General features: G+C 42.7%; 1 protein-coding gene across 1 annotated transcript in view; it reads left to right on the top strand.

Moving 5' to 3' along the window:
• The window catches only part of LOC119168599 (uncharacterized), a 242134-nt gene that overhangs the window by 123993 nt on the left and 102072 nt on the right, over positions 1–16069 (top strand). The window contains exons 6-7 of the mRNA XM_037419998.2: positions 6669–6747; positions 14595–14758. Coding sequence (XP_037275895.2) covers positions 6669–6747; positions 14595–14758 — 243 coding nt within the window. The remainder of the gene's footprint in view (positions 1–6668; positions 6748–14594; positions 14759–16069) is intronic.

Raw genomic sequence — 16069 nt, 5'->3', positions numbered from 1 at the left:
TCTATGCGTTCGTCGCCTTCACCGGTTTCTGCAAGTTTTATCGTCTCGAAGCCTGCCTTGCGGAAGCAGTTGACCACTGTGTCCGTCTTCACATCTCGCCAGTCATTGAAAATCTCCGCGGGAGAAAACTTTGCGGAGATTTCTGGCTCTCGTTCGTCATCTACTGCTGGATGTCCTGGCTGCTGACAGCTTTGCTGCTGCCAGGAATGGTTTTGCCATGGATGTTGTAGCCCTGCTTATATTGGTGAAGCCACCCGCTGTTGTCGGCGAAGTTGTTTCACCGAGTACTGTGGCAAACCATTTGGCCTTGGCGATGAGCATCGGGCCGTCCACCAGAATGTTCTTCGCGTGCACTTCTAAAAACCAGGCATAGAGTGCCTTTTCTACATTCCAGTGGGCAGAAGTGGGCACATGACAGGCTTCCGACGTTTGCTGCTTCGCCGCCTTTGCCTTGATATCTGCCTTGTTTTTCAACAAGGCACTCAAGTGCTCCGTGGCATCCTGAAGTCGTCCACGACGGTCAAACATTTCTCGCCCGCCTCAACTTGCTTAATAGCCTTTAACTTCGTCGCAATGTCAAGGGTCTTACACTTTTTGACGCTGGTCATAGCTACAAGAGAAGCCGACAATTCAAGGAGTCTGCAGCGGCTTTGCACACCACACAGGCAAAAAAGAAATGCTGCACATGCGGTGGTATGTAGGCTACGCGACAGCTCGAAAGCAACAAAGCGTGAGAGCAACAAAGCGCTCGTGGGGCAATGGCTACCTGCGAGGGCAACAGCAAAAGGTGCGAGCTGTGGTCGGCTGATCAATCCTCACCAAACATCAACAAAAAATGAAAGAAAAGACGAAAGGAGGAGGACGTCGGCTCCTTTATTGCTGCTCTCTGAGCCGACAACAGAAACGAAAAACAGAAACGAAAAAAAAAATTGGCCCCATTTTGCATGTAGTCTGCAAATGTCGTCGAAAGACGATAGTCTTGTGTGTGGAGACAGTGAACAAAACATTTATTTGATGTTCTGCGCTAGAAAATCGGTGAATGGTTTCGTGTAGGCACTGCGTTAGAGTGCCTCGCGCATGCAGCGGAGGCGAACAAGCGCATCAAGTCACGTCACACGTGAGACATGAGCGCTATCTGGCAGTTTTCTTGGAAGACGAAGCGCGTGCCTCTGAGACAAGCGTGCGCGACGGGAAAGCGATGGGTAGGTGCCACCACCGTCTCACCTTAGCAAAGCGTTGGAAACACTCGCATTTTCGTGCAAGCATTGCGTGGTCAGCGCAGTGTGATAAACGCTACTGTCTTTAGAATTACTGATGTATGCCTTTTCTAGTAAAAGACACACCTACAGAATATATACGTGTTGTTATGGTGCCTCTGATATGCGCAATAATTGCTTTTTAATTGGAAATCGCACATGTATGAACGCTGATTCTTGAGCAACATTGGTGGGCGCTGCGGATGGGGTCGGCCGTTCGGGGTATCAGCTGGTGCTGTTTAAAGTACCCGGTTCGCGGTAACAGCGGATAAACAGACAAATGTACAGACAGACAGACCAAAGTTTTTGCTTCAAAGGTCCCCAAGAAAGACTATAGTCTTTAAAAAGGCATTCCGCAAGTTGAACATTGCGCAGTCCGAGCCCTCTTGGCCATATCTTTTTCGAACATTTTGGGTTTTGGCAGAGGCATGGTGCCGCACGGCAGTCGCTGGGCACTGGTGCGAGTGCCAAAAGCCTGCCTTTCAACTCGTGCATGGAGCCACGCTGCCGCAGAGATCCGGGGGAAGGAGGGGGAGGGGGGGGGGGCAAGTGTTGAAGCGCACCTTCCAGCTCGCGCAGCGTTCGATGTGTCCGAAGACGGGTAAAAATACCGTTCAATATAAACGTGCGAATTTTTATACATTTACAAAGGGATTTCAAGGAGATAATTTGCGAGTTCGATATACCTGAAAATTCGATATATGTGGGTTCGATATAACCGTGTTCAATTGTAGTTATTTGCAATTCTATTGAGATGTCTTGTAATCGGGTGCCCGTCTCTGAAGCTGAACGATCGATATCTTTTAGCGGGCAAAATTTCGAACACTACTTGACATAGTTTCTGTGTTATGTACATTATCAAGGCAGTCTGAGAAGTAGCCAGCGAATTTTCCTGCTGGTGCTTTCTTTTGTTAGACTTCTACCCCCTTTTGCGTTCATTTCCTTGGCAACACGGGTCTTTAGACATAAATTTTTATAAACGTTCGGAAATATAAATAGTTGTAAGCACCACACATCGCATGCCTCCATTTTTGAACATTTGAGGCTACATACTCAACATGCTTTGCACAACTGTGGCCCTTGAAAATGGCTGTTTTGTTTATAGTGGGATACAACTAATAGCAGGGATATTGAGGACTCTTGTGACATAAATTACAGACGGTTTTTACTGTACATTGCTGAGTAAAAGCTCCGGTTTGAAATACCTGTTCCTTGCTAACTAGAAAATAAGCAGTTTGCATCTGCACTCGTTGTGTTCTCCGTTTTCTTACTTGTGTCCTGATAATTTCGTGTGTCTACCAGCTACTAGCCCATCAGAATGTATTATGGAAAGTGACAAAAAATGTGTTGTTATATGTTATGGTTTATTCATGATTAATAGCAGGGGGAATTCTGAAAAAAAGCTTTTACGTATGTTATGAAATGATGCATTGAAATAATTAGTTTGCAAATATAGGCAAATATGCACACAATGTGGCGTCCAATCAAAGCATAGAGGGAGATGTCACCTTTGATCAAATTAGCATTGTCTTGCTTGCACACTTTCGAGATATTTTTCGTTAATCAATAGCTGAGTTATAACATCTGACTCCTTGTGTGAGGGGTTGACATCTAACAATTCAGATGCTGATTTGGCAGTCAAACGGCGATTTGAAAAAATTACCGCTTGACTGAGACTACAAAAATTGGTTGTTTTGAAATTTTGACGTGGACAGCAAATTTCCCCTCTGTTCTATCTGTCTTGTTGTCCTGGGATTTGTGAAAGACGTTTGAATATTTATCTGTTTTCATGCTTGTATTTCAAACTGTGTTCTGACTAGCCTTTGGCTGCCACGGATTGGTGACTGCAAAAGTTACTGTTTTTTTTTATTATTTTGAATACCCTCAAGGCAATTGCATTGAAGAGGGAGTGGGTGAATACATTACAACAAGTCAGGAAACTGCAGTACAAATAGCAGAACAGAAGTAGCTATAACCTGTACAAAACAAGTTAAACGGTTCAAAAAGGTCGCAATGTTCCTGTTGCGACACGAAAAATGCGGCTGAGGTTAGCATAGGTGACAATTTTTTGGCATTCAAAAAAAAAAAAGAAAATAATATACATACATTAGACAAGTGAATTTCACAGATATCACTGCAATGTTATACAGAATCAAATGACCTAAAATTTAATATTAGACACAGCGGTACGAAACACATCTGGGTTGCAAATTGTAGCAATGTTAGAAGGAAGGTGGTTCCAGTCGTTAGAGGTATGGAAAATGAAGGAATGGAAAAAGGCCTTAGTGTTGCAAGAGGGAATTCCAACTTTATGAACATGATCTAAATGCGAGGATATAATGTAGGTGGAGTAAGAAAGCATGGCGAAGCATATTATGTGAGAATACATTATGGAATAAGCACAACCGTGCAATTTTGCGACGTGACGTCAGAGATGTTAGACCCAAGTTACTTTTCATTCCGGATACGCTGGCTGCTTGCTGATAGTTAGAAAAAATGAAATGTGCGGTGTTGTTTTGAATCATTTCGAGTTGATGACTAAGAATTTCAGTACATGGATCCCATATCGGTGATGCATAGTCGAGTTGTGAACGTACAAGAGATTTGAAAAGGAGCAGTTTTATCAAAGAAGGGGCGGAATGAAAGTTTTGTCTTATGTAGCCAAGCATGCGGTTAGCTTTGTTGGTGATGCTTTCAATGTGAAGGTTCCAAATAGGTCAGTGGTGATATGAATGCCCAAGTATTTATAAGAAGTAACCGCTTCAAGACTGTTACCATCAAGGTAATACGAGTGTGCGTTAGTAGTGATGCGAGAAACTTGCATTGATTTGCATTTTGTAGTGTTCAGAACCATCTGCCATGTATTGCACCAATGGGATATCGCATTAATGTCGGATTGGAGTGCGTGTATGTCACTATCATTAATAATTTCCCGCTAAATGACACAATCGTCAGCAAATAAATGTATTGAAGATGAGATACATTTGGGCAGATCATTGATATAGATAAGAAAAAGTAGAGGCCCAAGGACGGTGCCCTGGGGTACACCTGAGATAACCGGGTTAGAGATGAATGGGTGTCATTAGCTGTGACAAATTGCTGGCGATGTATTAGGAAACACTCAATTCAATTTAATATGCTTGTATCGAGACTTGAATAGGAGTAACGCGTGTGGAACTTTGTCGAATGCTTTAGCAAAATCGAAATAAATGCTATCAGCAAATGAACGGTTTTCAAGAATAGAATGAAGTTTGTTAGTAAACAAAATGAACTGGGTTTCACACGAAAAATACTTCTGGAATTCATGCTGTGCAGGGTCAAAAAATGAATTGGATTCGAGAAAGTTGGCGACATGAGAGTAAATGATGTGTTCCAAAGTTTTACATGGTATGCTAGTGATAGATATTGGCCTGTAGTTAAAGGGGGACTGTCTGTCTCCAGATTTAAAGACTGAAACCACCTTCCCTACTTCCCAATCAGCAGGGATTTTACTTTGTTCTAGCGATTGTTCAAAAAGCTTCGCTAGGAAAATAGAACAGTTTTGTAGTACTTTTCAGGAATTTGGAATTAATACCATCTACACCGGAACTGGAAGAAATTTTAACGGAGTCAATTATTTTAATTATTCCGTTAAGGTCAATCTGCAGAGGGTACATCGGTATGTAGTCGTGGCTTTTAAAACTGGGTAGACAAGAAGTGGGATCGTTGCAGAATGCATCAGAAAGCACTTTGTTTAGCACACTAGCACATTCTTCATGAGGTAGAGGCTCACCGTTTGTGTCAGTTAGAGTAATGCGAGAGCTGTCAGCTGAGTTAACGACGCGCCAAAATTTCTTAGGATTATTTTGCAAAAAACTAGGCATCGTATTGGTCAAGAAGTTTTGTTTTGCAGTTTTGACAGCAGTAACATATTCATTTACTGCTGAACGGTACAATGACCACCTATAACTACTGCGAGATGTTTTGGCACGGCGGTACATACGTTTTTTTTTTTCGGTTAGATAGTCGTTTTAGGTTGGAGCTATACCAAGGAGCCGTCGGATTACACGTAATTTCCCGAGTAGGTATAAAGCATTCTGTCAATTCAGTGATCTTGTTCTTAAATAATGCCCAGTTGCATTCCAGTGAACGCTCATCGAATCCGTCTAAGTAATCAATAAGAAATAAATGCAGCTCACAATTAATTTCTGAAAAGTTGGCATTGTGATAATTTCGAATGGTTTTTCATTTTTTAGAACAATTTTGCACTGGTATTGTTACGGTCAAATTCAAAAGGACATGATCACTTAGTTTGGGCATATATGTTATTTTCGAACAGAGATCTGGGGAGTTTGTAAGAGCTAAATCTAATATATTTGCAGTAGTTTGCGTAACTTTTGTAGGTTCTCATACTACTTGTGTGAAGTTAAAGGCTAAGAAAAAGTCTATAAATTGTTGGGTACTAGATGAAAACGGTTTTGGAAAAGGTACTGCGGCCGACCAGTCAATGTCTGTGTAATTGAAATCACCCAATAAAAAAATAGGACATATCGGGTATCGTGATACAACTGCGTTCATCGCGTCTTGAAGGTCAGCAACGAACGTAGCTGACGAATTAGGAGGACGATAGCAAGCACCCAAAATTATCCTACGATGTGACAGCTTCGCAGATATCCACACGATTTCTAAGCCAGTTGGTATGTTGAGCGCAAACGATTCAAGTTGTTTTTTTACAGCCACGAGAACACCGCCTCCCTGCCTTGCCTCCCATTCACGGTGGTAAAAATGGAACTGGTTATAAGAATCCAAGATTTCACAGTCGCGTATATTCCTATGGAGCCATGTTTCAGCTAAGACTATAATATCTGCAGATGAAGAAATAATAGCTGCCGACAGTTCTGTGCGCCTGCGGATTAGGCTTCTGATATTTGTGAACACAATAGAAGCGTGCGATGAATGAGCACCAGTACCACTACCCCTCGCTTGTAATTTGTTCAGAACAGTAATTTGTTCAGAAGGACTGACAGTCACTTCCCGAACATCGCTTTTGTGTGAACGAAGCATGGCTGCCTCAAGCGCCGTATCGGTTACGGTGTCATAGGAGTAGTATGTATCGTTTAAAAGCAGTCTGTTATATTTTAATTTTAAAGACGGATAGTTAGGCTGAGATTTAGCAAAGTGGACTAGTTTTCTGCGAACTAGGCGCGTTGCAGGCAAAAAGTCCTCAGTAATGCTTACGTTGCGCACTTTAAAATTATTTTTTTGTGAAGAATTTTTTCTTTCATTTTAAAGCTGGAAAATTTCACTATTATCGGATGGCATCTGGAAGGTGAAAACTTTCCAAGGCGGTGCGCACGTTCAATGCGTGTTATCTCGCTCTGAATGCATGACTACAGCAAGCCAAAGATTTTGCTTCTGTTGCTCTCGATTCAGGTGTTGGGCAGCGACTGTGGGGATGACTCGGCTGAAGTCGTGGTGGACCTGCTGTCACAGCTCGAGAAGAGAGACACTGGTGCGTGTTCCTTCAAACTGCTGCATTTGTGTGGCAGGCATGTCGTAGATACTGAATTTCACTTGGCACATGCTGCTTAGGTACCGTCAAATCAGCCGTAAAAGTGCTGTGAGATGCAGATGTTGTGCCGTCGCACCATATCGTGTCGAGACCAATCTTTCATGCCATGCTCATCGTTGCCATCTTGAAGGTGGATCGGCTGGCTGTAGCCACGTATACGTCTTACGCCATCATTGTTGCATTTGACCTTTTTGCTTTTTTACATTTTTATTAGCTAGAGGTTTCCGTGTTTTTGTGTTATGTGGTCTTTTCTGTGCTATTTGTCTTGTATGCCTCCTTCAATGAAGTTTGTGTATGCCTCCTTCAATGAAGTGTTGGGAAGCTTTCTTTACGAGTTGGTCAAGTCAAAATAAGGCTTTGTGTAATATTACCTCACTCTGGCACGTTTGTCGATGCCACTATCGAGGTATGTTGGGATGCGCATGCATTATTACTGGTTAGAGGAAGGCGGGAAAAAGGTGAAACAGCAGGATAGCAGAAGGAATCCTGTAGCGGAAAAGGCAAACAATCTTTCTTGATGCAGTTTTTTTACGGATCAATGAAAAGCTTTCTCTTGGCAGTGCTTAAAGGCGCAACACTTTTTGAGCATGGCCAAAAATTGGGGCTGATCGGTAGTTGAGGCTTCTGAGAACACGTGAGCCAAATATTATAGCGTATAGTTGCTTATTCAAAGAGAAGCAAAAAGATGAAAAGTCCCCAAGGTCTGGAGGTGTACGAGATGTCTTTTCTTTTTCTGTGTCATCCCTCCCTGCGTAGCTTCCTGTGCTTTCGTCGGGGTGAGAAAAGCGAGAATGCAATTGCAGCATGCGATAAATCTTTGTAACTTCGTTCATACTGGATGGACCATAAAAATTTTTGAGGTGGGGACTTCGTCAGGCAATAAGCTCCTTTAGTAAATACATTTCATGGCTACTTGGAAAAGTGTTGCAGATGTTGGTATGCATGCGGAACGCAGAGACGAAGTGTGCTACTGAGAGTCTTGATACCAACTGGCTATTTTATTGTTTGTCTAACTCTCCTCTCCCTCTCTGCATCTTTGTTGGCCGTGCAGAAGTTGGAACACTATACAGGGCCCCTTTAAACTGGCATTGGTTGATTCCGACAACTAATGGATGTGTTGTAAGAAGAATTTTCCGGGTTGACTAGACACTGACAAAGTAAAAGTAAGGCTGCCTCCTCCTGCAACGCTGAGGAGGGATAGAATTCCCAACAGGTTACTTTAGCAACTGTGATTGCGACTGTGACTAACCTCTTTCATTTTTATCAAAAGCCAATAAATTTAAGTTCCTCAAGCACTCTTTGTAGCGTGGAATCCTTTGACTGCTCCAACGCGCTCCTGGTACTTTATCTTGTTGACAACAGCTCCTGCTAGTGCTTGACTGACAACTTCAGTGCTGCATGTGTCGATCCTTAATAACACGTGGCTGTGAATAGCTCTGGCAGGATTGAGTTGCCAGAGCTAGTCATGCAGGCCACATGCTGCCACTTATGAGCATAGGATCGCATGTGAAACGAGGGTGGCACCACTGTTCTGCTCACTACAAACAAAGGTGCACTGGCACATTTTAAATTGGAGAAGGTCGTAAAGAAAAGTGTGCTGTATTTCAACACTGATATAGAGACCATTAATCATGTGCATCAGCAAAAGAAAAGGTCACAGGATCATGCACATTTTCACTTTTTTGCTGCTTAGAGTGCCAAAAGTGAGTTTTGTGAGGAAATAAAAATACAGTAGGCTCTCACTAAACAGCTGTCTCTGACATAATTGGTTTTGTACTTGTTATCCGCGCCTCTCTCTATCTCTCATTAAACGCAAGTGTTGTTTAATGGCCCCTCCAGGTTCCCTTTAAAGAGAGTCTACTGTGTAAATTTGAGCCCAATTAGAAAAACACTGTATTAGTCAATAATATTGGTGGTCTTTACATTAGTGGGTTCAAGTTCTGAGTGGTTGTCTGTCTTTTTAGGCATCCATACAAGACACTTGACATAATCTATATTTAGTTTTCAGGATTTGAGGTGTATTGAGCACCTCAAATCCTGAACACCTGAGAGGTGTTTTTAAGCAGAAACTATTGAAAGGTAATTATTTGTGATTTCACTATGATGAAATGCCAAAAAGCAAGGCTAAGGCTATAAGAATTTCAAGCAGTTAATTTAAGGTTTTTGACCTACTCTGTCCAAACGGCATGACATTAAGCACTTTCCTTTCAAAGATAAGCAAGAACTGGAAACCTTCATCAAGTACTTTGAGAGGCTAAAGCTCCTAGACAACTGCTTGCTCTGTCAGCCCTCTATCACGTGCAGGCGGGGTCTACCGCCATTTTCTTCCTAACTTGGAAGATTTACAATGCTACTATTGTACATTAGCCATGCATCTTTTAGGGGATGCTTTCTCCTCTGCTCAGTGCCCCGTCGTTAGTGAGACTCTATTCACCAGGTGCTGGCAAAGCGTTAGGAAGAACATGACTCCTGAAAATGAGCGTTAGCCAATCAGATTTATCGATGGTGCTCCGATGACTGTCGGTGTTTAAGAAACAGGGAAAAATCTGGAGACCTTAACCTATGCAAAACTGGCAGATCAATGGGCTCTCTGTTTGAGAAAGTATGTTGGCCTGGCCACAAACAACTACAGATGAATCTCGTCATAGTGAACCTCAGGATAACAATTTTTTCAGATTGATGACTTTTTCGAAAACCCCCCTGAAAATGTCAAAATGTCCATCGGTTTAATTTAAAAAATATTTCACTACTACAAATTTTAGAATACCCAATGTTTCAAAATAACTAATAGAATTTTATCCTTCTTATATGTTCCTAACACCTCAAAATGACGAACACCAATTTCAAAAAGTTAACCGTGGCAAAGGACAAAGTTGTGTAAAACGAAAAACTCATCTTCTTTTGGGGTTGTGGCGGGCAGTGCTGCCGCCTCTCCGTAACGTGTCAGGTGCTCCACGCAAACAATTATCCATTTATTTCCAGAAGACGTCGAAGGGAGTGTATAAGTCAATAGCAATGCGGTCACATTCACATGGAGGTGCTCGACAAGGCAGAGGCTGGTGTCTACCGGCTGGGTGTAGAGGTAGCACTTTGCATTGCTGACAGGTTGTACAAGCATGCACAGACAGGTCCACTGTTAAAGGGAACACCTGTGTGAGCAGCATGTTTAGATTTCGCTATCTTACAGAATCATAGCAGCTTGGGTATGCATAAGGCTACTGGTGGTTAAAGGTTCCGACTCCTCTTGACAGACTATTGACTTGCATGAAGATTTTTCTTAATCCACTTGCTCTTAGAGGGCCAGGAATATTCATGGTGTGCATTGAAGTGTTCCCTTTAACAGTGGACCATACTGTATATGCTTGCACACAAATGTACCATACACGCGGCACAAGTAGTATCACTGATGCAGGTATGTCTCGAAAGTGCCAGCGTGAGCACTTTGCAGGTTGTTGTGGAAAACAGCACGTGTTTCCCTTTGCATGTGGTGGGGCATCACTGATAGCGATGTATGACCATGAGACGTGCAATGTCGCTTGTAGAGGAGGTCGTAGCTTATGCTGGGGTGTAATCGTTGTGACATTTGTGCCATTCTGTGCCAATTTGACTTGTTGCACCAAGCTGCGCCTAAACAGGAGTTTGCATTCACAACGCCAAATTTAGTGTAGTTTTATCATCAACCGAGCAACACGTGGGGGCTACACAAAGGACGCAACAGCGTCCATGCCAAATTAGTTCAGTCACGTCACATTTCGGTTTATGCATGCATCTTGTTTAGGTGGCACTTGTGTGTATACCTCATTATGCGACTTTATATATATTTTAACTGCAAAGCTGTTAGCTGTGCTACATGAACTGAAAAAAAAAAAAAAAAAGTAAGTTTCACAGGCAGAGGGACGACTGCAATAGCAAGAATTTGTAATCTTCTAATGGTAATGCCGTACGTGCTCTTTTCTTTCTATTTTTCTTATCGCAGCTTTAAGCGTGTAAACTGCGCCCGAATGACTAAGAACAATCTAGATAATCTTCCAACTTTCCAATGAGATTACGCGCACAATGCGTACATTAGAGTTTGTTCTGGAACTTGTGCAGCCGCTGGCAATAACACTGGAATCTTTGATGGCACATGTATGAATCCTGTCGCACAGTGTTGCTTGGCAGATTATTGACGGCCGACGCTCGGGTTTGTTGCTATCAGTCTATTGTGTGTGCGTTTCATTTTCTAGACGCAGGGTCTCCCAAATAAACTTCACTCTGAAAACAGCAGCTGCTAGCTTCGTCAACATCATAACACTGTGGCAATACAAAGGCTGAAAGCTAACTTTGTATTGTATCTCAATGTCGGTGAAAGCTAACACCGACATTGCGATACACTACAAAGCGCTGGTGTAAGAGAGTAAGTACGGCTGCTCCAGGGATAAATACTCTTATCGCACAATCTCTTCCCGTTGAGAGCACACCATATAGGACGGTTTATGAGTCGCACGCTGATGCTTGCTGATAGCGTGGGCACCAGCTTATCGCAAGTATGCCCTTATAATCAAAGTTCCCTGCTGCTGCTTTAGCAACCCCTTCCCCCCTCCACCCCTTCCCCCGCATTTTTTTTCATGCTCGTTCAATGCGGGCAGCGTGTTTAATCTCTACTTCAGCATTTGACGGCATGTCTAACACGCAGTGGGATGCTATCACGTGCGCCCTCCGAGCGACGCAGATCGGCCACACCTTTTAATGTCTGCTTGAACAGCGCTCATGACCCCAGCTTACGCAACTTTTCGCACGGGTAGAACGTAAGATTCGGTGGTATGTTACCAACTTGTAGTTTACGCGGAACAGCAGTTTACGCGGAACCTGCCGTGGACGGCGAAAACCTGTCGAGTATCTATATAGTTCCTATCCTAATAAAAAAAATTCACTTAATTGCCTAGCAATGGCTTGGCGTGCCCATCAAAATTTCTTCGTGGCTCTCATGGCGGCTGCGACACTTCAGTGACTAGAACACAAAGTTTTTTTACATTTAATATGATAGAGCCCTATTGGTTTAGTATGAAGATAACTTTTATTATATTAGTTAATCTCTAGTCTTCAGTTGCTGTTTATGTTGGATGCAGTGTTTTAGTCACATTTTGAATATTGCAACATTTTAACGTTAACTTTTTAATTCGTCTGAGGTCTAGCGGCTGTGCAGAGCGCCGCTTATGTTTTTTTCCTTGAGTTGTTGTGCTTTCAGTTTTGATGTTGTAAGGTTTAATATATATATCAATTTAGGGTAAGTCTGGCCACTTGGTCAGCATTGAATGCTTAGTAAAAACCACTGAAATTTTTGTGTTTATGAGGAACCAAAGATAAAGCAAAAGTTCCAATTACCAGTGATTTGTCACTCGAGAAATTTGCTCCAAAACTAAATTTTCATGCTCCTAAATTGCCTTTTGGTGCTTTCGACAAAAACATGAGCACTGTCTAATAAATCTAAGAATTTTATGGAACTGGGCTTTGGAGATTCAGCCACACTGCAAAGTTTTGCAGTCTGAGAAAATGTCAGGGTTTATTGCCAGTTCCTCAAAAACTTCTGATGTTGAATGCGCTCTTTACATCACATCTGAGTTACTGCAACCTAGTTTGGGGTAATGGAACAAAGCAATCTATTAGTAATCTTATTATCTTACAAAAAAAGGCACTAGGATCTGTTGCTAACCTTCCTTTTAATGCCCATACTTCACAATTATTTGCTAAATACAAAATAATCAAATTAAACCTGCTCTACAAGTATTCTTTAGCAGTCTCTTTTAGATCTGATACCATAAAAGGTCGTGGCTATATACGTAGTTTAGCTAACTTGCAATTAAATCCTTCATTGCGCCTAAACCGACACTCTGAATAATGGCATGTGCCGAGACTGTGCACAAATTATGGCTTTCAGACATTGAGTTATTGCTTGCCGAATATACTAAATAAATTGGGAATTAATTATGAAACTATTCGTATGCTCTCTAATATTTTTATTTTAAATATGCTTCATTAATTTGTGTGTAGTATTCTTTTTTTATTACTTCTTTTGATGTATGGCATGTGCGTTTTTTGGTTAGTATAGTTTGTTTAAATTTTTTTGTTCTGATGCAAAGCATATGCATTGTTGGTTTAAACTGTCCTGTGTTTAATTTGATTTTGCCGTTTTTGTTGCCACAGTTGCCATGGGGATATGGGGATTTGTCAAGGTGTTTTATACAGCTTTTTTCCTCTGTCCCAGCCACTTACTGTACAACTGTACGTGGTAAATAAACTAAACTCAAACTCAGCTGCGAAGGATGTAGTCCTTCATCTGTTTGAAGGTAGCTGGCATGTTGGACAGTTTGAATGGCATGTTGTTAAACTTATACAACCCATCAAGAGGAACGAATGCAATCTTTGATCCGTCGGCATCAGCCATTGAAATGTAGCGCCACTGACATCGATGGGATTGCACTGTGAAGGAAGAAGTGGTCGCACGTGACCTCAAGCGACGTGGCAGACTTATACAACCCATCAAGAGGGACGAATGCAATCTTTGATCCGTCGGCATCAGCCATTGAAATGTAGCGCCACTGACATCGATGGGATTGCACTGTGAAGGAAGAAGTGGTCGCACGTGACCTCAAGCGACGCGGGAGCAAGGCTGGCGCGAGGCACAGAAAATAAAGCAAGAGTTCTTTATTCAGCAAAGCTCCGGGGCTAGAAGGACGTATCAAGTCGTTTTGTCACGTGTGCTCCACTTGGTGACTGCGGACATTTGGATCAAGTAGCAACTTGTGCCTGACCGTAATGTGCAACACGAAAGAAAAAAATCTGGAGCCATGTCAACTACTGGCAATCAATGCCAGTAAGCCTCAACCAACCCGGCAGATGCCGTGACCTCATCAGCCACTGCGGTCATCCCGAACATCGTCTGACGGCCAGAGTTTAAGAATGAAACCCCTTAGCGTGGTTTGTTCGAGGAGAGGCCTGTTCCAGATTCGCAACTCCCAGATTCGCAACTACCTATCACCTCACCTTCACTCTTTTTTTGATGCTTATCCATGAAGACAGGATTGCAGCCGTGCTAAAGTTGTTATCATTGATCGATCAGTCTCTGCCGTTACCGAAAATACAAGGCCTTTTGTGGCTATTGTGGTATCAGTGAGTTGAGCATCGCAGTGGACTTTTGTGCAACAAAATCTTGTCTCGTCTTGCATTTTGGCTTCTTACGGTTGAAGGCATTTATTAATCATTGGTGGTCTGAGATGCAGTACCAGTCTAAGAAAAGTTTGCTGTGCAAAAGCTGACCACAAGTCTTTATGCCGCCTCCTATTTATAATTATTTGTTTTTCCTCACTGCCGCTCTGCTAGTGAAGAAACGCCTCGAAAGTGAGAAACTTGGCTTACAGCATCCAAAGTGTGTGTGGTGTTTGGGGTGGTCTATGATATCCTTGTTGCAAGTACACTGCAGTGGAGCCCACACGAGCGCACACCTTTTACATGCTTTAGAAGGCCTGTTTTACATTATTGTTTGCTTCGTATGCACCGTATTTTTACTGCGCCTGCATTGTAAATATTTGCTGTAAAAGTAGGAGGCTTCAAAAAATGCTTGCAATATGTAGATGCAGTTTCAAAAGGTAGCATAGAAAAATCATGTGTGCACTGAAATTTAGTTATGACCTATGGATATTTACACCTGGGATTGTTGCGTGTTCAACTGTATGTAAATGCAGTAGGTTATCAAGTTGTTTTCTGTAGGTTCTGTGCAGCCTGCCATGCACATTTTGGTTGCTCTGCAGAGCTATCACGTGCTCGTGGCCGGTGCGAGCGACTCTCCGAGGCCTTGGCCCAGAGTGAGCGTGAGGTGGCTGCCTGCAGGGATGCCCTGCATGACTACCAGCTGCAGATGGAAGCGCAGCGGGCAACCCACGAGGCACAGCGCTCGCGCGTGCACGACTTACAGGTGAATTCTCGTGTAATCCAAGGTTACAGCAAAACAAGGTCATAGGTGGTTCTGTGTGGTACTTTTTAATGCACCATGCAATTGTGAAGGCCAATGCAATTAAGGGTGATTACGTCTGCATCCGTCTGAGAATTTTGAATCGGGCACGAAAACAACTGAATAAGAGCCACTTTTACACTGCTGAAACACAATGTGGGAGTATAGTACTGCACAAGAATGTGTTGTTGGGCGAGTTGGTACCTACTGACAGACATTTTTGTGGCACTCAACCACGAAAGAAACACATAACAGGACAGGTGCTAACGCACAAATTTAAGAGAGTCTAGAACAGTGTGGCACATGTATCTGCATTCAAATCTCGTTCTATTGAATGTCAGATTAATGATTTTTTAGATTAACATTTTTTAACTTGAAAGTGTTTTATAGTGGGGTCTACCTAGGATATGCTGTTTTAAAATATTTACTAATAGATTGAAAAAAAAAAAAAACTAGAACGAAATGTTCCGTATGGGGCGTCGAACCAGCGACCTTGCACCCTTCAGCTCGTGATGCTAAGCCTAAGAGCGACCCTTCCTTAAGCTGTTGACGACGAGCCATTTAACACATCATGTACCATTGCCGGTCATCAGAGCTCAGTACTTCAGCGTATTTTCGTCGCCAGTAGCGAGATGGTACATGGGCGTGCGCGCTCTAAATGTTGTTGTGTCATGCCAACGCGCGTCGTCGTGCTCGCACGCTTCCACATGGCATGGTCAAAGTGCATTTAGATGTTCTCTAGCGTGGTGGCTCACTAGAGCATGCACTTATCTTGAAATTTGGGCACTCTGTCGCTCTTGTGCTTCCACCGCAAGCTTGCTTTGAAGTTGCAGTAGTTAACAAGAGCACGAACGTCACTTCGCTTTGTCACTGCTGTGTTTACAAAAAGAGTGCGCTGTTCTTTCACAAAAAAGTAAAAATTCTGACCACTGTTTGTGTTCGTCCTGTGTATACCTGTGTGTTTGCTTTGTGTGTCTTTCTTTCTGTTTGAGCACCATACTTTAAGTGTCGAGCTGTGACAGTTGTTTGTCCACGCTCATCGTGGGTATGCTCATTTCGTGCGAGCTTTCTGCTTGAGGTGTGAACTGCAAGTTTTGATCTGCTTCTTTGCATAACATCGTAGTTTGTTACTGCAGCAGTGAAGCATTCGTTCCTTTGGCCTTATGTCGGAACAATGCACAATGAATGCTCAGCTGCCTCTGTAAGGACACCTTTAACATTCGTGTTATAGCCATTCCTAAGAAAAAGAGATCAACCAACTTTTTTCAAATATCC

Source organism: Rhipicephalus microplus, chromosome 3 (assembly GCF_043290135.1).
Source record: "Rhipicephalus microplus isolate Deutch F79 chromosome 3, USDA_Rmic, whole genome shotgun sequence".
Taxonomy (NCBI): domain Eukaryota; kingdom Metazoa; phylum Arthropoda; class Arachnida; order Ixodida; family Ixodidae; genus Rhipicephalus; species Rhipicephalus microplus.
The sequence above is the reverse complement of the archived record's forward strand: the minus strand, read 5'-3'. Positions and strand labels throughout refer to the sequence as shown.